Raw genomic sequence first — 23192 nt, 5'->3', positions numbered from 1 at the left:
AAAAAAAAAAAAAAAAAGGCACATGCCTGTAGTCCCAGCCACTTGGGAGGCTGAGGTGGGAGAATCACTTGAGCCCAGTAGGCGGAGATTACAGTGAGCTCAGATCATACCACTGCATTCCAGCCTGGGCAACAGAGCAAGACTCAGTCTCAAAAACAAAACAAAACGAAACCTTGTGGTTCTGAATTGGAAGTATGGAGGTGGTCCCTTAGCATCCTTCGAAGGTGACCAATGAATTCCTGATATATTTAATCTATAAGAAAAATACATATTTCCCAGCCCTGACCAACTACAGTCTAGACATAATGGTAGTAGACTAAGCAGAAATAGCACCTCTAGCTTAGATCATGGTCTCTAAGTACTATTTACTACTAAATGAAATTAAGAGTTTCTTAGAAAAATGACTGATCCCCAGGCGGGAGCAGGAACTGTCTAAGATGAGCCTGGAAAATCCTTGCCATATCAGGAAGCAAGAAAACTATCAGAGACTACAATGAGGCCATGACAAAAGGATTTAGGCACTAACCTTATTATCAAAGATATTCAGACTGTCCCATCTTCTAATGATTTTTGTATCAAAAAGAATGACAGTGATGAAGTAAAAGCCATCTTATATATTTAAATCCAAAAGTTCAAAATGATATTCAAATAAAAAACAAAACAACAGGGCCAGACATAGTGGCTCATACTTGTAATCCCAGTGCTTTGGGAGGCCAAAGTGAGAGGACTGCTTGAGGCCAAGACTTCAAGATCAGCCTATGCAATAAGCAAGACCCCACCTCTACAAAAAAATTAAAAAATAAATTAGCCAGGCATGGTGGTGCATGTCTGTAGTCCCAGCTACTTGGGAGGCTAAAGCAGGAAGATCCCCTGAGTCCAGGAGCTTGAAGTTTCAGTGAGCCACGATCACACCACTGCATTCCAGCCTGGGTAACAGAACAAGAGTCTGTTTCAAAACAAAACTAAACAAAAAAACACTTCACTGATCACCTTTGAAAGACGCTAAGGGGCTGCCCCATCACTTCAGAAACTGGTAGATAAAGGGGAAAAAAAAAGACAAACATTTTTCTTCCCATTCCTATATGATAATTTGTACTTAATTTAAGGCCAAATCGTTGAGGGGAAGTTTCTCTTTACAGATATTTAAGGAAGAAATAAAAAGACGGAATAAAGGAACTTAGAATATCACCTCTTTGTAACCCCTAACGAATTAATAGATCTAAGCAATGCTCATCAATGGCTAATAATATCACAAAAAAAGAGACAATTATATGCTTATTACCTCCTGAAGAAAGTATACAAATACTACCTATGAAGTAGTCCCATTAAAAAACAAAAAAGTCAAACCTGAATACAATCAAGTCTCTAGATCTAACTACTAATTTATAGAAAATCCAAAGGATAGAAAAATAAGTTAAACAAAATCATGGGGATATCATCAGCAAAATCCATACTCTGGGAAGCCTAAAGGACATACATTCCATTTCTTCAACCAAAAATTCCAAGAAAAAAGAAAAATAAAACGTAGCCCATCAATTAAAAGAGACTTAAGAGACATAATGATTAATAGTGATTATATGAATCTTATTTGAATCCTAATTCAAACAAGTCACTAAATACACACATACAGATTTATAAAACTATCAAGAGAAATATGAAAATGGCTTGGATATTTGCTAAGGAACTCATTAAAATTTTTTAGGTAGGAAAATTGTATTGTGGATATTTTTTAAATTATCTTTTAAATACTGAATATTAACACTTTTATAAAAGAACACTTTTAATCATTAATTTTTAATTTTTAAAAATAAAAAGCTAAAAAATGTTTCTTTAAGTAAAATAATTTTATAAAAATGGGAATGTGGAGGAAGTACAGATGAAATAAGATTGGCCATGAATTAGACATTCATGTTAAAACACTAACCGGGTGATGGATTCTTAGGATCTCAAATACTACATTCTCTATATGTTTGAAAAAATGCCATAACAAAAAGGTTGTTAAATTTGTTTTAATTTTATAGCCCTTATATGAGTTTTCTTTAGTGCCACACTATAAGAAGAGCTTCATGTAAATAAATCACACTTAAAACTGGGGAGAAAAAAAACACCTTTAGGTAGTGATCACATAAAAGTGATTCTCAAAGCCTGGGATAGTTCTTCGAGCTACCTACTTCAAATAAGCAAAAGGAGCTAAATCAATGGTAATGCGGTAGAAAAAACAATGTCAAAAGTTCTAAGTTTCAATGCTGGCTCTGTCCCTATTAGCTTGGTTACCTTAAAGGGAGTTAGTTATATAACATCACTGTGTATCAGTTCCTCATCTATAAGAATGTGTTTAATATTACTCACTACACAGGAACCAGTGGCAATTAATAGAGATAACACAAAAGCTGAGCAAAATGTCTGGTATTCAAGAATTTCTTAATAAACATTTATTCCTTCTTTTAAAAACATGTTATGATAGCATGACTTTAGCTTAAGAGAGGGATGAGGGAAGAATGGACAAAGATAACCACTAGCAGAGAAAGACACTTGAATAGGACACAGTTACTAAAAATGATAGGGGGAAAATGACTGAATATATACACTAACTAGAGTGATTAGCAGTATTTGATTCAGGAAAGAAGTCAGCTTTTATGATTGGTTTGTCCAAATCATAATCATCCAAACCAATCGCAATCTGGTTTAAGGCCAGGAGTGGTAGTTCACACCTGTAACCCTAGCATTTTGAGAGGCTGAGGCATACGGACTGCTCGAGCCCAGGAGTTTGAGACCAGCCTTGGCAACATGGCGAAACCTCGTCTTTACAAAAAATATAAAACTTAGCCAGGCATGCTGGTACACGCCTATAGTCCCAGCTACTTGGGTGGCTGAGGCTGAAGGATCACTTTAGCCCAGGAGGCTAAGGCTGCAGTGGAACATATTCACACCACTATACTCCAGCCTGGGTGACAAAGCACAATCCTGTCGTTAAAAAAAAAAAAAAGAAATCTGGTTTAACAAATTATTTCAATAATAATTCAAAGAAAAAGCTGAGGTTGAGCTATATTAAAATTAATGTTAACAATGAAAGCCCAAAAGGATGAATAAAATTTTGCTAAATATTTTATTTTCTTTTACATATTAACTTTTCTATATATTAAATTTTAAATAATATATCAGACCTGGAAGAAAAGAAAAATCCTACTATTACTTTCAAAGAATATATTTACATCTGTTGGGACTAATTTTTTTTTAATATGTTCTATAAAACTACAAATATTCTTTTTTTGTTTTTTTGTTTTTGAGTTTTGCTTTTGTTGCCCAGGCTGGAGTGCAATGGCACGATCTCGGCTCACTGCAAACTCTGCCTCCCAGGTTCAAGCAATTCTCCTGCCTCAGCCTCCCAAGTAGCTGGGACTACAGGCACCTGTCACCACACCTGGCTAATTTCTTTTGTATTTTTAGTAGAGACGGGGTTTCACTATGATGGCCAGGCTGGTCTTGAACTCCTGACCCCATGATCTGCCTGCCTTGGCCTCCCAAAATGCTGGCATTACAGAAGTGAGCCACCACGCCCAGCCAAAACTATAAATATTCTATGTAAAAGTACTTACTGTTTACCACAGCTTAACAATTAATAAGGCAAAAATATTTTTAAAATTAGTACTCTGCAAAAAAAATTAATTCCCTCTTTTTTCAGATGACTTAAAAATGTCAAGAAATGAACAGACTTAAAGGTACCAAATTATACCCTCAATAATGTCATCATCCCCACCTCCTATTTATTAACAGAGACTAGGAGAAACTAACATCTCCCTTCCACAAGCCACGAACAATTAAATGGAGAAAGAAGGTGAACAAGATGCCTTATGGTCACTATGTAAACGTTAGTAACAGTATGAAATCTTTTTAAAAATGAGTTTTAAAGACTAAGGAGTGTAAGACCAGTTAAATTACGGAGCTGTCTTTCAACTCTTATAGAAATGAAACAGTTAACAGTTAATTGTTAAAGTTAAGAAAGCAATGTAAGGCTGGGCGTGGTGGCTCACGCCTATGATCCCAGCACTTTGGGAGGCCGAGGTGGGTGGATCGCGAGGTCAAGAGATCGAGACCATCTGGACAACATGGTGAAACCCCGTCTCTACTAAAAAAGAATACAAAAATTAGCTGGGCATGGTGGCGCATGCCTGTAGTCCCAGCTACTCGGGAGGCTAAGGCAGGAGAATTGCTTGAACCCAGGAGGCAGAGGTTGCGGTGAGCCGAGATCGCGCCATTGCACTCCAGCCTGGGTAATAAGAGCGAAACGCCGTCTCAAAAAAAGAAAAAAAAAAGAGAAAGAAAACAATGTAAGTCTTTTTCTAAAAGGTATTTTAAATTTTTGTTTCATTTTTAACTGACAAATAATAATTGTATATATTGATGGGGTACAATGTGATGTTATGATATATGTATATGTTGTGTAATGATTAGATCAAGCTAATAAACATTCATCACCTCACATATTTATTTGTAGTGAGAACATTTAAATCTACTCTTTCAGCAATTTTGAGATATACATTATTGTCAACTATAGTGACCTTGCTATGCAATATATCATTAAAACTTACTCCACCTATGTAAGTGAAACTCTGTACCCTTTGATCAACGATTCCCTCTTCCTTGTGTATCCTCCTCCCACCCTCATTCCCACACTCTGGTAACCTATGAGTACAACGTTTTTAGATTCCATATATAAGTAAACTATTATTTGTATCTGTCTTTCTGAGCAATAAGGCATTTTAAAGCCACATACCAGAAGCCAGCAAATATTTAACCAACTCCAAGTGTCCCTCCTGAGATGCCTCCATCAGAGGTGTGGAGCAGCCAAGTTCTATATCAGCCCCTGCCTTAATCAGAAAGTCTGCAACTTCAGAAAATCCTCCACAGCAAGCCAAAGTAAGAGCAGTTTCTTGAGTTTCTTCTGTCTGGGCATTTATATTTGCTCCTAGGAAAGTATAAAAATAGATAAAACTAGTTGCAAGAGACTTATAATAAAGATGCTATTTTTCTGAATTACGATAATCATCTCTGTCTTTTCTACTTCTATGGCCCTCCAGAGTGTTCAGAAATTATCATCAATGCAAAATACACACACACACACACACACACACACACACACACACANACACACACACACACACACACACACACACACACACACAGGCACTAGTTGCAGTAAACTAAACCAGTACTAATATGAAACATCTAAAGAAAACTGACTTTTCTAAAAGAAATAAAACTGCTTTACCTTGTGCTAAGAGTAGTGCCACCATCTCTTCATGTCCTTCCCGAGCAGCTTCCATCAAGGGAGTGTATCCTTCATCATTAACTTCTTCAAGATTTGCTCCCCTTTCAATAAGTAGAGCTGCCAATTCAACATGTCCTCCACAGGCAGCTAGCGTCAATGGAGATTCAAATGAATCTGCAGGCATGTTCACTTGAGCACCACTATCCAAAAGCAAACGTGCCACCTCTACATGTCCATCCTGCAGATTTTCAGATGTAAAGCAAGGAGAGAAATTTTTTGTTTTGAGATTTTTTAAGTGGGAGAGAAGAAAGCAAGAGATTGGAAAACAATAGGAAGAAAAAAGACAAGATTAGAAGATTTAGCATAGACAGCATATATATTATCATGCTCATCTGAGCCTTATCAAAAGATCAACATTGTTTTAAAATATTTTTTAAATTATTTTAAGCAACTTTTGAGCAAGCCCAAAATTCTCCAAAAGAATGAGACTCGGTGACATTAACAGTCACAAATCCAAATAATTTTAAATTTCCGTATTTTTTGAAGTTCAAAAAACTGAAATCTATAGTCAACAGGACCTCAAAATAACCAGGTTATACTACTGCCAGGTCAACTATAGCCATATACTCAAATTCAGGTTGCATATTCAAATGCAGAAACTGTATGAGATCTATTTCAGAAACAAAGGCATGGCAAAAAATAACACAACAAATTATGTGAAGTCATTACTACTTGGGATTATGTCACCAACATAAACATCTCTGGATTGACACTATCCTATATTTTTCCTAATCACAATGCCTTGTTGCAATGAGGTAAAGACATAAAAATAAAGATTAATTTGGGAAAAAATTTTACCATAGCCTATCTGTATAGATAGTAAGGCAATTAACAATAAAATATTCTCATTTTTACCATAGCCTATCTGCATAGATAATAAGGCAATTAACAGTAAAATATTGGGTATCAATTCTACTTATCACCATAAATATCCTTCTTCAATTTCAAATTCTTAATGTCAAGATTTATGTAGGTCTTAATGCTTGTTGTGGCACATAAGGTCAGAGGCTATGTTGTACTATATTTCAAAAATGACCAAAATGTTGCTAAGGAAAAATAAATACTGAGTAGAAAAAGAAGGTTTAGTAGTTCTTTTATTAAAGAAATAAGGCTGGGCATGGTGGCTAACACCTGTAACCCCACCACTTTGGGAAGCGGAGGCAGGCAGATAGCTTAAGCCCAGATGTTCAAGGCCACCCTGGGCAACAGGGTGTAACCATGTTTCTACAAAAAATACAAAAATTAGTTAAGCTAATGGTGTGCACCTGTAGCCACAGCTACTTGGGAGGCTGAGGCAGGAGGACTGTTTGAGCACAGGAGGCAGAGGTTGCAGTGAGCCAAGATCATGCCACTGTACTCCAGCCTGAGTGACAGAGACCCTATCTCAAAACCAAAAAAGAATTAAATAAAGAAACCTTAACTGTTAAATTTCAATATCCATCAAGACTTTTATTATACTTAACTAAATGACTAGCCCAGCTTTAATCACTTTTGATATGATGCCAAAAACAGATGACTTCACATTAAAATTTTAGTTTTACTAATACTTCAAATACATGTAAAATAAAATATTTTAACCAAATTACTGTACTGAGTTATTTGGTAGTTGAAATGTATTTCTAATTGAAAAGAAAACAAGGATTTTTAAGTGTCTACAGATCACAGAATTGCTATTGTGCCGACCTCCTCTAGGCTCTCAATAAATTGTTTTACTTGAATTTACTTGAATTCTTTTTCTATTTAAAGAAAGAGTCTTGCTCTGTCACCCAAGCTGGAGTACAGTGGTGTGATCTCAGCTCACTGCAACCTCCACCTCCCAGATTCAAGTGATTCTCGTGTCTCAGCCTCCCAAGTAGCTGAGATAACAGGTGCACACCACCATGCCTGGCTAAGTTTTGTATTTTTAGTAGAGATGGGGTTTCACCATGTTGGCCAGGCTAGTCTTGAAATCCTGGCCTAAAGTGATCCACCCGCCTCAGCCTCTCAAAGTGCTAGGATTACAGGCATGAGCCACCACACGCAGCTGAAGTTTGAAGATTTTTTTTTTATAGATCCTACTAACATATCTTCGGTACATATATTAAGAGAGGAATTGTAAAAAAAAAAAAAAAGTAAATAAATAAATACAACTCTTTTCTTAAAGCCTAGGCAACACAGTGAGATATTATCTCTACAAAAAATTTAAAAGCTGGGCATGGTGACATGTCCCTCTAGTCTCAGGTACTTGGGAAGCTGAGGCGAGAGGACTGGTTGAGTACAGGGGATACAGGCTGTAGTGAGCCATGACAGTGCCACTGCACTCTAGCCTGGGTAACAGAGTGAGAGTCTGTCTTCAAAAAAGAGAGAGAGACAGAGATCAACAGAAAAACCACCCAATCAACCGACAGAATCATATGAGATATAAGATAGTGTGAGATATACGTGGGAGGTTTGGGAAGCTGAGGCACGAAAATCACTTGAATCTACTTGGGAGGCTTAGGCACAAGAATCACTTGAACCTAGGAGGCGGAGGTTGCAGTGAGCTAAGGTCATACCACTGCACTCCAGCCTGGGCAACAGAGCGAGACTCATCTCAAAAAAAAAAAAAAAATAGATAGTGATAATATGTGGCTGCTACATTAAGCCACTATGTTTTGAGTGATTTGTTACACAGCAATAGTCAACAAAATAGAAATTAACATATGTAATGATGAGCTTATTTAATCACATCTGAGAAACGCATTTGTATTTCCAGGTAATTTTCTTGCCATTAAATCTGTCTTAAATATTTATCAGAATGCGTTGAGTTTCTCTGTATTTGCACTCTCTTTTAGATATGCATATATGCATAATATATATGTGTTTACAGAAGTAGAAAAAGGATTTCTGGATTGACAGCACTAAAGGTGATTATTATTCTCTGTGACGCAAAAGGTTTATATTAAAAATATTCTAGATTATCCTTAAAAAAAAAAAAAGTTAAATGTTTCATAGGCTATCCATATAGTTTGAGTCAATATATTTTGAAGTTAATTTGCTATATATGATTTTAATATGAAACTATAAAAACACTAGAACTATGTCTACTACCTCCAAAATTAAAGTTTTATCAATAACAGCCCTAAGGCCAAATACTTTACTGTTCTCTTCCAAAAGCAGAGGCATTCAAGCATTAACTGTGTTTAATTGAGCATCGAGTTAAGAAATTATACAAACCCAACACCAATTAATAACTCTCAAAGGCTTAAACACATATGAACTTTTCTTCCCATGAAATCTCGAGTGTAATTTAAAATTACCATGCAGGCCTCCATTAAGGCAGTGTGCATCTCATCTGTTTTGTGCTCTTGATCTGCACCAGCTTCAAGTAGAAAGCGAACCATATCCAAATGGCCTTGAAAAGAGGAATGGAAATTTTAAAATAATTGACTATCAGTTTAATACTTAGGTATTGAAGCATGGATTCTTTTTCTTCAGATGTCTATCCAAGAATTTGACAACTTATTTTACATTCAATAAATAAATCAGTTAACAGTTTTACAAAGCCCATTCAAAGTAATATATAGGCTTTTTTCAAGGTCTTATTATCTAGGCTTTAAAGATTGAATTAGTCTAAGGCACATAATTCAAGGTTAAGTAAAGCAATAATGCTTTTACCTTGGTTGAATATACATAATTATTTAGCTAATGAAAACCCTGAGATCAAATAGCCAAGTAAAGTATCTTTGGATCATGTACTCCAGAAAAACAGCTTTAAAGTAACCATAAACCCACTGTGGCAATAAGCAGGCACAGAAAACTCCATTTAAAATAATTTCAATCCTCTTGATACAGTGAATTTAAAAAAAGCCTTGATAGTCAATACGAAAAAGACAAACCCTCCAGTAGAATAATGGGTGAAGAATATGAAATGATAATTCAAGAAAGAAATGCAAGTGAATATTTAACTGATGAAAACGACCTTCCTATTAAAGAAATGCAAATTAAAATAAGACACCATTTTTTTTTTTACTATCAAATGGCAAATATTAAAAAGAATAATAATACCCAGTGTTGGCAGGGGTGTAGGGTGGGGTAAAGGGCACTCTCAAACATTGCTGGTGGGAGTATAAATTGGTTGAACCTTTCTAGAAGGCAATTTGGCAATATGTATCAAAAGCCTTAAAAATGTCCATACCCTTTGACCCAGCAATTCCACTTCCAGGAATTTATCCTAAGGAAATAATCAGAGATTAGGCAAAAATGTCTGCACAAGGATGTTATCACAGTGTTTTTAATAATACTGAAAACCTGGAAACAATTCAAGTGTCCAACAATAGGCAATTATGTGCATCTATCTGATGTATTTGGCAGAGACTGTTAGTCTCCTATCCAATATCCATTCTTTTATTCTTTCTCTTTTTTAAAGACGGGGTCTCTAATGACCAGGCTACAGTGCAGTGGCATGATCATAGCTGACTGCAGCCTCGAACTCCAAGACTCAAGGGATCCTTCCACCTCAGCTACCCCAGCAGCTAGGACTGATCTAGGCCTCAAGAGACCCTCCTGCCTCAGCCTCCCAAAGTGCTTGTGATTACAGGTGTGAGCTACTGTACCCAGCATTCTCTTATTGTTTTTTAGTAACGGAACTCCAATTTCATCTGGGCAACTTACCTGACTAGAAGACTATATTTCTCTGCCCTTCTTGCAGCTATGTGTAGCCAATGAGATTTAAGTGGTAGTTATACGGCTGCACACCTAGGAAGACTCTTTAAAGGAAGCTTGCTAAATTGAGAGGCACTCCTTATTTGGTCCTTAACGGCTTTATCATTCCTAGAATGCGAACTGCTGGGGTCCTAGCTACCATCCTGGTTTATACGTTTATTGTAACCTTGAGGATACAAACCACATTATAGGATAGTAGAGAAAAAAAACAGAATTATGAGCTCTTGATGACAATGGAACTGCCATACTAGCGCTAAACAGCTTACCCTTCTAATTCTCTTTTGTTCAAATCATTATTAATTTAGAATCTGTGATATACGTAGCCAATTTTAATCCTAAATGAAATAGTAAAATAGTACATGATCATCAAAAGTTACAGTGTACAAATATTTATTGAGGTCAGGTATGGTGGCTTATACCTATAATCCTAACATTTTGGGAGTCTGGGGTAGAAAGATTACTTGAGGCCTGGACAATAGAGACCAGCCTGGGCAATAGAGTGAGACTTCCATCTCTACAAAAAAATAAAAATAAAATTAGCTGGGTATGGTGACATAAGCCTGTAATCCTAGCTATTCAGGAGGCTGAGGCAGGAGGATCGCTTGAACCCAGGAGTTTGAGGCTACAGTGAGCTCTGACAGTGCCACTGCACTCCAACCTGGGCACCAGAGCAAAATCCTATCTCTAAAAATAATAAAAAATAGGCCAGCTGCAGTGGCTCATGCCTATAATCCCAGCACTTTGGGAGTCCGAGGTGGATGAATCACCTGCAGTCAGGAGTTCGAGATCAGCCTGACCAATAAGATGAAACCCTGTCTCTACTAAAAATACAAAAATTAGCCGAGCACGGTGGCATGCGCCCGTAATCCCAGCTACTTGGGAGGCTGAGACAGGAGAATTGCTTGAACCCAGGAGGCAGAGGTTGCAGTGAGCTGAGATCATGCCATTGTGCTCCAGCCTGGGCAATAAGCACGAAACTCCGTCTCAAAAAAATAAAAATAAAAAATAAAAAATATTTATTCAGATGAAAAATGTCTGATATACTGCTAAATAAAAGTAGACTATAAAACTGTTAGAGTATAACTTTTGTTTAAAATATATATGTTTGTATATAAACATACTTAAAAACACACCAGAAATATGTACACTAAAATATTGTTTACATGCTTCTTTATCTTTAGATGGTAGCATTACATGTCATTTTAAAATTTCTTTTCTTTAGCTGGGTGTGGTGATGCATGCCTGTAATCCCAGCTCATTGGGAGGCTGAGGAAGAAGGATCACTTGAGGTCAGGAATTCAAGACCAGCCTGGTCAACATAGTGAAACAGTTTTAAAGTAACCATAAACTAAAAATACAAAAATTGGCTAGGCATGGTGGTGCATGCCTGTAGTCCCAGCTACCTGGGAGGCCAAGGCACGAGAATCACATGAGCCCAGGAGGCAGAGGTTGCAGTGAGCTGAGATTGCACCACTGCACTCCAGCCTGAGTGGCAGAGTGACACTGTCTCAAATAAAGAAAAGAAAAAAGAAAAAAAAGAAAAATTTCTTTTCTTTGTGTTATTCTGTGTTTTTCAGGTTTTCAGTATTGTGTGTATTACTTTGGCATGTACTATTTTTTAAATAAACACTGGAAAAAGCATATAAAACAAAATTTATTAAATAATGGAAACCCTCTAAATCTATGCTAAGTGTTTGGGTTAACTTCACAGTTAACCCAGTAAATATGAATTAAAATAATAAACATATACTGGAAAACTATATTACAGGCAATACAGGCTAAAATAGACTTTCTATATAATCTCTTTTAAACTAGGTAATTTTATAGCACAGGGAAAACATAAGCATTATAAAGTTAACTCAAATATTCAAAGTGGTTATGAAAAACATTATAAATATTCATGCATATGTTAAGTACCTTTATAGCACGCAAGCGTAAGAGCACTTTCTTTGAATTCATTAGAATGGGTGTTGATGCCTGCACCATGATCTAAAAGAACTCTTGCAACTTCCACATGACCTGCACTGGCTGCTTCCATTAAGGGAGTATGTCCATTTTCATTATGATCTTCTATATTTGCACCTTCATTAAGGAGCACTTTAACAATGTCAACAAATCCTCCAGCACAGGCGTAAGTTAGTGCAGTGTTTCCTAAAAAGAACAAAGAGAAATATAATACATAAGCAGAATATGTATTAAAAAAATAAAAGATTAAAAAAAGAAAAACATAATAAAAAGAAATATAAAATCAGAACAGATACAATTATGATTATGCTAATGTGCCAGGTATACCTCTTCAATTCCCTTATACAACTCACTACAACTACTATCTCAACTTTTTCTCATTATCATTGGTTAGAAGCATCACCTTAATTTCCTTTTTCTTTTTTTTTGTTTCATCTTGTTGGTCAGGGTGGTTTCAAACTCCTGACCTCAGGTGATCCACCCACTACAGCCTCTTAAAGTGCTGGGATTATAGGCGTGAGCCACTACACCTGGCTCTTTTTTTTTTTTGAGACAAAGTCTCACTCTGCCACCCAGGCTGAAGTGCAATTGTGTGATCTTGGCTCATTGCAACCTCTGCCTCCCGATTTCAAGCGCCCACCACCAGGCCTGGCTAATTTTTGCATTTTTAATAGAGAAGGGTTTTCACCATGTTGGCCAGGCTGGTCTCAAACTCCTGACTTCAGGTGTTCCACCTGCCTCAAGCTCCCAAAGTACTGTGATTACAGGCATAAGCCACCTCAACCAGCCAATTTTCTTACTAATTAAAAGATTTTCTGACCAGGTGCAATGGCCCACAACTGTAATCCCAGCACTTTAGGACGCCAAGGTGGGAGGACTGCTTGACCCCTAGGAGTTTGAGACCAGTCTGGGCAACACAGTATCTCTACTAAAAAGAACTGAGCCAGGCATGGTGGCATACACCTGTAGTCCCAGCTACTCTGGAGGCAAGAGATGGGAGGATCACTTGAGCCCAGGAGTTTAAGGCTGCAGTGAGCTACAATCACATTACTGCACTCTTATCTGGGAAACAGAGCAAGACCTTGTCTCAAAAAAAAAAAAAAAGAAGACTTTCAGGGAAGCCCGATACAAAAGACTATACACTATAAAGGTTTGGATGACGAAAAATATCCAGAGAAGCAAATCTATAGAGGCAGAAAGTAGATTAGTAGTTGTCTGAGACTGAGGTGATGGAAATATTCTATAATTAGATTGTACTGATAGTTGTACAACTATAAATGTACTAAAAATCATTATCATATACTTAAGTGAATTTTACTGTACATGAATTATGCCAATAAAACTGGAATTGTTTGTTCTTTAAAAAAGCAGTAGTAGCTACATTTGGATTGGACCTCAAAAGTTAAGTAGGATTCCTAAAGGCAGAAAAGGATATCTGACATCAAACAAAATACATTAAGTAAAAGTAGGTGACCAGAATAGCGACCACATTCCCTGACAGAGCTGCAATATGGAGGTGTGGTTTATCAGCCCTGGTCTCTCCTGATACTGACTACTTTGGAGTACAGAAGGAAGACTCCTGGGAACCTATATTTTTAATAAGCTCTCTTAAGTGATTCTGACATGCAGGCAGTAGGTGCAGCTTACTGAACAAAGTGAATGAATGAATTAATTAAAATATGAACTTGACTAGAAATTATTGGTGAGAAGACGACCCAATTTCCTTCTGGAAATTTCTATTTTCCCAATGAAGTATGAGTTAAGGCAATCAGTGGAAGTGAGGAGGGGTATGTGTGGGGTTTGAGAAAAACATCTGAAATGGCCACATGGACAGTATACTGCAGAGCCCATCCAAGAGTATGTGCTTACTGCATGGTACATAATAATCCCTTCCTTCTACATAGCATATCTATTTCAGCCAGAAAAAAAAAAAAAAAAGGAGGGACTTCAAAGCCCTTTCCTCTTTCAAAATAAAAATAAAGGTACTGAGAACAATATGGTTTTCAAATTGTATTCCGAAGAACTTTAGAATCCCCCCTTCCAAGAAGTTCTACAGCACAGGAAATGGGGAGAACTAGGTTCCAGAAATCAAACCCCTCAACTATTTCTACTTTAGATCAATTCCTCTTTTATCTGTATAATATTATATCTGTGCTTCCATATACGGTTTGGCTTAAAGTTAGGGTTATTTGACAGAAAACAACCTTAAAACCCACTGAATTTGATGATCTCAAAAAAACTCAAGGAGAAATTTAAAACTTCCTTGATGGCAGCATCATCTTTTTTGAGTATTTTTAAAAAGAGTGTGTATATAGCATAATGCTGCTAACCAGAACAAAGTAATTGATGTCATCATCTTAATTTAAAATCTTTTGCTGTGGTTCACAACCAATTAATGCCCTCTGCCCCTAAAAATTGTGGTATATCAATTCTATGAAATATTACGCAACCTTTAAAAAAGTTTGTTAAAAAGTTAATAGAATGGAAAATAAGTAAAGTCAAACAAAATTGCACATAGGGTATAATTTCAACTGCATAACTTTATACATCAAAAATACTGGAAGGAACTAAACTAATAGTAATAGCAGTGATTTCTGTGCCACAGAGATTATGGGAGTAATCTTTTATTCTTCCTACTTCTCTGCATTTCTCAAATGTTCTTCCAACGAGTATATATTATTTTCATAATCAGACAAAAAAAATAAGTAAATCAATCTGGTGGTTCACCAACATGCTCTAAAATTAACTGTTTTCTTTTATGTAAATGTAAGAGACATTTTTTATATTTAATTAATACAGAAAGAACCACTTTCAAGGGTTCCAACTATAGTATGTACAAAGCTGCTCAAATAAATGACGGGCAAAGGATCTAGGTTGCATGCTCCTTATGAGACAACTGCCTAACTATCTGAGGTGAAATAGTTTCACTCCAAAAACATCCCCCCCACACCTATGTGTGGAAAAATTGTCTTCCAATTGTCCTTGGTATCAAAAAGGTTGAGGACTGTTGCTATACAAGAATACCTTGACAAGGCTTGGTGACTCACATCTGTAATCCCAGCACTTTGGGAGGCCGAGGCGGGCAGATCACCTGAGATCAGGAGTTCAAGACCAGCATGGCCAACATGGTGAAACCCTATCTCTACTAAAAAAGTTACAAAAAATTAGCCAGGTGTGATGGTATGCACCTATAATCCCAGCTACTTGGGAAGCTGAGGCAGGAGAATCTCTTGAACTCAGGAGGCGAAGGTTACAGTGAGCAGAGATAGTGCCACTGCAATCAAGCCTGGGTGACAGAGCAAGACTCCATCTCAAAAAAAAAAAAAAAAAGATTATCTTAATTAGTAAATGTATTCAACACACTCAACATGTAAAAGCCTATAGGGTAAACACTCAGGTTTATCTATAATCTAAAGTGTTTTGTATTGAAGATAAAGAATTATAAGAAACAGTTTAAAATTTTGCCTCCATATATATTATTTACGTAAGGCATGTAACATGTTCTTATAAGACACATAATGTAGTAAAATGGTTACTACAGTAGAACAAATTAACATATTCTTCTCTCATAGTTATCCAATTTTGCCCCCTGTGGCAAGAGCAGCTTGATCTACTCATTCAGTAAAAATCCTGAATATAGTACACTATTACTAATTATAGTCGTCATGTTGTACATCAGATTTTTTGACTTATTCATTCTATATATTCACTACTTTCTATCCTTTGACCTACTTCTTCCATTTCTTCTCCCCACCCCTGACCTGGTAACCAATGTCTTATCTCTATATATTCGACCCTTTTTATACATTTTCAACATTCCACATGTAAGTGAGATCATGCATATATACATTCACAAGACTGTGGGGGAGAAAAAGTAAAATCATACAATACTTTTCTTTCTGTGTCTGGCTTATTTCAGTAGCATAATGTCCTTCAGGTCCATCCATGTTGTGGCTAATGGCAGGATCTCTTCCTTTTTTTTAAGTCTGAATAATGTTTCATTATGTTTATACCACAAAAACTCAATCTTGACTAAAGAGAATCTAAGTGTTTTAAGGACTTTTGAGAATATCAGATTAATTTGTATTTTACTCAAAGATTCCACACAAGGGCTAAGATTTTTCTGTAGGTTTACACTGGTTTTTCTCAGAAATCTAATTTTTCTGTCTCAGGTAACAATTAATTATGTCAATTTTTTTCTCCCAACTAATACATCATTTTCTACATACCTGTTGCAGACTGGGAGTTGACATCGGCATCATGAAGAAGTAATAATTTCACAATATCTAAGTAACCTCCACTGGAAGCTGCCATCAGGGGAGTTATGTCTCCTTTATTCCCTCTATCTTCAACATTAGCATGCATAGCAAGCAATACCTTTAAAACACATATACACATAGAGAAATTGTAAATTCTTACTACACAATAGTATTTCTAGAGAATATACTAAATCTATGAAGATATTCTTCTAGAATAGGGGTGATGAAAAATCAATAATGACCTTTTGAAAAAATATACCAACTTTCACTGCTCAACATGCCTGGTTACGTGCCATATTTTACAATATCATTACATGTTAATCTTAAAAGTAGGCAATCATATTAGCCATCCTATTATAAAATGTGATTGCTCTTGTCAAAGTATGTTATGCTTGAGGTTATCTAGAGCTAAAGAACAGCAAAACTATACTCACAAGACAGAAACTGGTAAAAACATGGTTCATTTCCAGTACTGCTCTAACACAGAAGAAAAAAAAATTAAAAGAATTGGGGTAACTTGAATGTGATAAAAATAATGACTACTTTCCATTATAGTTGTATATTATTTCTAAGGACAAATTTAAAATTATTATTTCCATTTGTTTCTTATTAGGATTAGCTTTGAGTAAGTGGCAGAAAAATGAACCATTCTCAGTTGCACGTACAGGCTACAAACTATGTATCCATTTCTACTTTACCTACTGCCAAAAAGGGAAGTGGGGTGGGGGAAGAGAAGACTCTGGCCTCTAATTATAATCTATCTTATAAGTGACAAAAATTAATAAAATACCAAAACCATTCCACAATTTTAATCACTAAAGATCTTATTTCTGCTTACTTGTGCTAATTCATAATACCCTGCTGAACAAGCCAAACACAGCAGGCTTTCTCCTTCTTCTGTATGTTCATTTACACTTCTGCCTTCATCTAGCAATTTACGAACAGCATTAACATCCCCATCAGAACAAGCTTCTGCTAGACTGCGACTGGAAACAAAACCATTCAACAATTAACCAAAACAAAAAGACTCAGGGGTCCTATGATAAATTATATTAAATATAAAGAGTTACTCACACACAGAAAAATGTTAATATAGTAAGAGATAAAATTATACGAACATATTTGCTGAGTATCTTTTCTGCAACTTCAATTATTCATGTTTATCAACCAAGCCAGAAAGCCAGTGAGTGAATTTGAAACCAGCTATCATTTTTATCTTTTAAAATCTCCTAACATAACAAATTTTAAATGAGGTTTTTTAAAGCATTAGACCAAGCATGTCCAACTCATGGCCTAGGACAGCTTTGAAAGCAGCCCAACACAAATTCGTAAACTTTCTTAAAACACTATAAAATTCTTTTGCAGTTTTTTTTCTTTTTGTTCATCAGCTATCATTAGTGTTTGTATTTTGTTTTGTTTTGTTTTGTTTTGAGACAGAGTCTCACTCTGTCACTTAAGCAGGAACGCAGTGGTGCAATCTTGGCTCACTGCAACCTCCGCCTCCCAGGTTCAAGTGATTCTTGTGTCTCAGCCTCCCGAGTAGCTGGGATTACAGGTGTGTGTCACCAAACCTGGCTAATTTTTATATTTTTAGTAGAGATGAGTTTTCGCCATGTTGGCCAAGCTGGTCTTGAACTCCTGGTCTCAAGTGATCCTCCCACTTTGGCCTCCCAAAGTGCCTGGTTACAGAAATGTGCCACCATGCCTGGCTTTTAGTGTTTGTATTTTACGTATGGCCTAAGACAATTCTTCTTCCAATGTAGCCCACGGAAGCCAAAAAATTGGACATCCCTGTATTAGATACACAAGTTTTTAAACTCTATTTCTATAATGATTCCCAAAGACATGTTGGGATATAATCCTACAGCTGAAATTTTTATTTAGTAATAGTGAAGGTGAAAACCTCTTTTACCACAGAATGACTAACTAGACAACTGAGTCTCAAACTTTAATGTGCATACGATTTACTCATATTTTTTGTTAAAATGCAGATTCTGATTCCGTGGATCTGGAGTAGGGCCCGAGATTCTGCATATCTCATAAGGTCTGAGGTGATGCTGATACTGCTAGGCCATGGACCACATTTGAGTAGCAAGCAACTAGGCTACTGCATTAGTAACTCATTTCATATATCATTATTCAAGCAGTCACAGAGGTTTACTATAATAACCTTTGGAATAAGTAACTTCCTTATAACTGAAAACCAGATCTTATTCAGTTTGGATTTTTCATAGACTCTAGTTTTATACATTTCACAGAATGCTCAATGAATAAGAGCTGAATGAAGAAACAATAATATCCACTTTTTTTTTTTTTTTGAGACAGAGTTTCGCTCTTGTTACCCAGGCTGGAGTGCAATGGCACGATCTCGGCTCACCGCGACCTCCGCCAACCGGGTTCAGGCAATTCTCCTGCCTCAGCCTCCTGAGTCGCTGGGATTACAGGCATGTACCTCCACGCCCAGCTGATTTTTTGTATTTTTAGTAGAGACGGGGTTTCACCATGTTGACCAGGATGGTCTCGATCTCTTGACCTCGTGATCCACCCACCTCGGCCTCCCACAGTGCTGGGATTACAGACTTGAGCCACCGCGCCCGGCCTAATATCCACTTTTATAGCTACATAATACATATACATTTATATATCTACTTAAAATATAATATCCATTCAGCTAAAGTTTATAAGCTCCACCAAAAGATATATTTAACCAAAACTGGCTACTTCCCCAAAATCTACTCAAGAAAACGTTTAACACCCAAAAGTCATTAAACACATACGTGTCCACTTGTCCTGCATTGTGGCTGTTTTCTATTTTCATCCGTGTCAGTGCAGCAGCAGCTTCATCCAGTGCACAACTAACTGAGGATGTCAGTCTCCGGAGTACCTCAGGATCTGCAAAAGCTTTACCATCAGCAGTTGACAATTTGCCAATCCCTTCAGTGTGCATCAATCAATCAGGTAGTGCAGGACAAAAAAAAAGTATAAAAGTGCAAATTGTAATTATATTTCTAAACACTATTATCTAGGGAAAAGAAATGGTACAGAATCCATAGGTTAGGTTGACCAAAGAAGATAAGGTTGATCATTTCAATTCTGCCACTAGTATCGAAGGCCATGGCATAACCACCTATGTTTCAGTCTTTCTACCTTTGTTATGCACATAATATTAATTTATCCTCTAACTAACTCAACATGTAACTTCATATGATGCTAACTGTATCAAATACATGAGATTTCTTTCAAAATACACAGTCACACCATAAGTGCTCTAGTAGAGGATATCTGACTATACTATTTTCAGTAGTATTTTCAGAAGTGGGATAGTCTGTAATATCATAACAAACAATTCAATTGTTTCTTCCTTAGGTCAAAAACCCACTGACAACCATCTTCTGGAACAACATTTTAAATTAAATTCATTCTTACAAATAAAATTAAAATTAAAAAATTATATATACAACATCCAGCGAATTTATATCATTTCCAAAGAGCTGCCAACACAATTTACTAATAACAAAATGAATGCAAATCTAAATGGTGAGGTATTTTTCATTTATGAAATTGACAAAACAACATCTGAAGTGTGAGGTCCTCTCAAAAATTGTTGATAGGAATAAATACAAACACAAACTTGAAGAACTAATTTAACAATAGTTGTCAAAATTTTATTTCACTTATTTATTTTTTGAGACAGTCTTGCTCTGTCACTCGACTAGACTACAGTGGCACAATCTCAGCTCACTGCAACCTTCACCTCCCAGATTCAAGCGATTCTCCTGCCTCAGCTTCCTGAGTAGCTGGGATTAAAGGTATGCACCACCATGCCCAGTTAATTTTTGTTTTTTTTTTTAGTAAAGACGAGTTTTCACCATGTTGGCCAGGCTAGTCTCAAACTCCTGACCTCAAGTGATCCACCTGCCTCAGCCTCCCAAAGTTCCGGGATTATAGGCATGAGGCACCATGCCCAGCCGGTTACCAAAATTTTAAATGCAAATATATTCTTACCCATTGATACTGCTTTATAAAAATCTGTCCTAAAGAGATACTTGCACAAGTAAGAAAAGTTACAGATATATAAGGCTACAAACTATAGCATTATTTGTGATACTGAAAAACTGGATATAAACTAAAATTGGTAAAATTAATTATGGTACATCCAAGCAACAGACTATTAATGTACCCTTTAATAAAAAAAGAAAGATCAACATAAACTGTCATGGAAGGATGCCCACAATAAATTATGTGGAAAAAAAAGTTGTATTTTGTGTATTATGATCCTACTTCATTTTTAACAATCATGCATATTCAAACATGCAGATGTATTTATATTACCACAAGGGGGAAAGTCCAGAAGTATATGTAAACCTTGACAGACAATGGGAAGGTTTTATTATCTACTTAATATATTTAACATTGCTTTAGCTATTTTATAATACATATTACATTTATAATTTAGAAAAGAATTTTTTAAAGCTCTTGATATGGCCTAATTCTTAATTTTCAAAGAACCTTAAAGAAAAAAATATTTTCAACTTTATTTTGTTTAAGTTAAAATAGTGTCAAGAATTCTATCTTCCTAGGCTGGGTGCAACGGCTCATGCCTATAAATCACAGTTTTCATCTTCAATATGAAATATAGTCGTGCACTGCATAACAATGTTTGGGTTAAAGACAGACTATATGTACAATGGTGGTCCCCAAAGATGATAATGGAGCTGAAAAATTCCTATTGCATAGTGCCATCATAGCACATGCGTTTGTGGTGATGCCAGTGTAAACAAACCTACCATGCTGCCAGTTGCATAAAGTGTGGGACATACAATTATGTACAGTATCATGTATAGTAGCTGATAATAAACAACTGTTACTGATTTATGCACTTACTATATATATAATACTACACACAAAAAAACCAATAGAAATACATACTTTTTATCATTATTTTAGAATGTACTTCTGCTTATTAAAATAAAAAAAGAGTAGCCGGTCACGGTGGCTCATGCCTGTAATCCCAGCACCTTAGGAAGCCGAGGCCGGAGGATCATGAGATCACGAGTTCGAGACCAGCCTAGTCAACATAGTAAAACCCCACTTCTACTAAAAATACAAAAAATTAGCCAGGCATGGTGGCAGGCACCTGTAATCCTAGCTACTTGGGAGGCAAAGGCAGGAGAAGAGCTTGAACCCAGGAGGCGGAGGTTGCAGAGAGCCGAGACTGTACCACTGCATACCAGACTGGGTGACAGTGTGAGACTCCATCTCAAAAAAAAAAAAAAAAAAGTTAAAAAAGTTAACTATAAAACTTACCTGTCAGCAATTACATTATAAAATAAAAATGTGGGAGATAAATTTAATGAATTTATGACTTCTTTATCTGTACTGATTTAGGGAGCTGCATGTTAATTACCTGAGTATTCACTGTAATCTATGTTTAACTTGATTTTAAATAGCTATTTTTTTTTTTTTTTGAGACAAAGTCTTGCACTGTCACCCAAGCCAGAGCGCAATGATGCGATCTCAGCTCAGGCAAGTCCTTCAGGAGGTATTCCAGGGTCAGGCGCAGTGACTTACACCTGTAATTCCAGCACTTTGGGAGGCCAAGACGGGTGGACTGCCTGAGGCCAGGAGTTTGAGACCAGCCTGGCCAACATGGTGAAATCCCGTCTCTAATACAAATGCAAAATTTAGCTGGGCATGGTGGGGCACGCCTGTAGTCCCAACTACTCAGGAGGCTGAGGCAGGAGACTTGCTTGAACCCAGTAGTGAGGGGTTGCACTCCAGCCTGGGCGACAGAGCAAGACTCTGTCTCAAAAAAAAATTAGCTATTTAAAATCAAGCTAAGCATAGATTAAAGTGAATACACAAGTAATCACATGCAGTTCCCCAAATCAGTACAGATAAAGAGTCATAAATTGATTATTTTATTTATTTTATTTTGAGATGGAGTCTCGCTCAGGAGCCCAGGCTGGAGTGCAGAGGCACGATCTTGGCTCACTTCAACCTCCACCTCCCAGGTCCCAGTTCAAGCAATTCTCTTGCCTCAGCCTTCCGAGTAACTGGGATTACAGGTACACCACCATGCCCAGCTAATTTTTGTATTTTTAGTACAGACAGGGTTTCATCATGTTGATCAGGCTCGTTTTGAACTCCTGACCTTATGATCCACCTGCCTCAGCATTCCAAAATGGTGGGATTACAGGTGTGAGCCACCACGCCCAACCAACACATTTTAATTTTATAATGTAATTACTAACAGATAACTTTTCCTTGATAACTAGCTGATTATCATTGTGGTTTTTTTTTGAGACAGAGTCTCACTCTGTTGCTCAGGATGGAGTGCAATGGTGTGATCTTGGTTCACTGCAACCTCCACCTCCCAGGTTCAAGCAGTTCCCCTGCCTTAGCCTCCTGAGTAGCTGGGACTACAAGCACATGCTGCCACACCTGGCTAATTTTTTGTATTTTAGTAGAGACAGGGTTTCACCAAGTTGCCCAGGTTGGTCTCGAACTCTAGAGCTCAGGCAATCCGCCTGCCTCAGCCTTCCAAAGTGCTGGGATTACAGGCGTGAGCCACTGTACCCAGCTGCTGATTATCTTAATACCTTAAAAATATAAGAGTTGAACACAGAAATCCAAAATATGAACATTTTCTTTGAGAAATAAAAAGTAAAATAAATTTTAGAGATTTTAAATTTTGTATGTTACAGAATTTTGGGATAACCCCATATCACTCTGTAAAGAAATCTAGGCTTGACTGGGCGTGGTGGCTCACATCTGTAATTCTAGCACTTTGGGAGGCTGAGGCAGGTGATCAGGAGGTCAGGAGTTTGAGACCAGCCTGGCTAATATGGTGAAACCCCATCTCTACTAAAAATATAAAAATTAGCCAGACATCGTGGTGCCTGCCTGCAGTCCCAGTTACGCAGGAGGCTGAGGCAGAAGAATTGCTTGAACCC

At 36.8% G+C, this 23192-nt stretch overlaps 1 protein-coding gene across 18 annotated transcripts in view; it reads right to left on the bottom strand.

Moving 5' to 3' along the window:
- LOC108310087 (ankyrin repeat and KH domain-containing protein 1) overlaps window positions 1-23192 on the bottom strand; it is a 133690-nt gene that overhangs the window by 79936 nt on the left and 30562 nt on the right. For 17 of the 18 annotated variants that reach the window (XM_017536768.2, XM_037741417.1, XM_017536771.2 and 14 more), the window contains exons 3-9: window positions 19014-19170; window positions 17075-17222; window positions 16207-16354; window positions 11930-12163; window positions 8608-8702; window positions 5270-5507; window positions 4775-4966 (exon numbers count right to left, since the gene is read on the bottom strand). In XM_017536768.2, coding sequence (XP_017392257.1) covers window positions 4775-4966; window positions 5270-5507; window positions 8608-8702; window positions 11930-12163; window positions 16207-16354; window positions 17075-17222; window positions 19014-19170 — 1212 coding nt within the window. The remainder of the gene's footprint in view (window positions 1-4774; window positions 4967-5269; window positions 5508-8607; window positions 8703-11929; window positions 12164-16206; window positions 16355-17074; window positions 17223-19013; window positions 19171-23192) is intronic. The other variant, XM_017536769.2, reaches the window with a different exon arrangement.

Source organism: Cebus imitator, unplaced genomic scaffold (genome assembly GCF_001604975.1).
Source record: "Cebus imitator isolate Cc_AM_T3 unplaced genomic scaffold, Cebus_imitator-1.0 Scaffold101, whole genome shotgun sequence".
In the NCBI taxonomy this organism is placed as follows: Eukaryota; Metazoa; Chordata; class Mammalia; order Primates; family Cebidae; genus Cebus; species Cebus imitator.
This window is presented reverse-complemented; position numbering and strand designations above follow the sequence as displayed.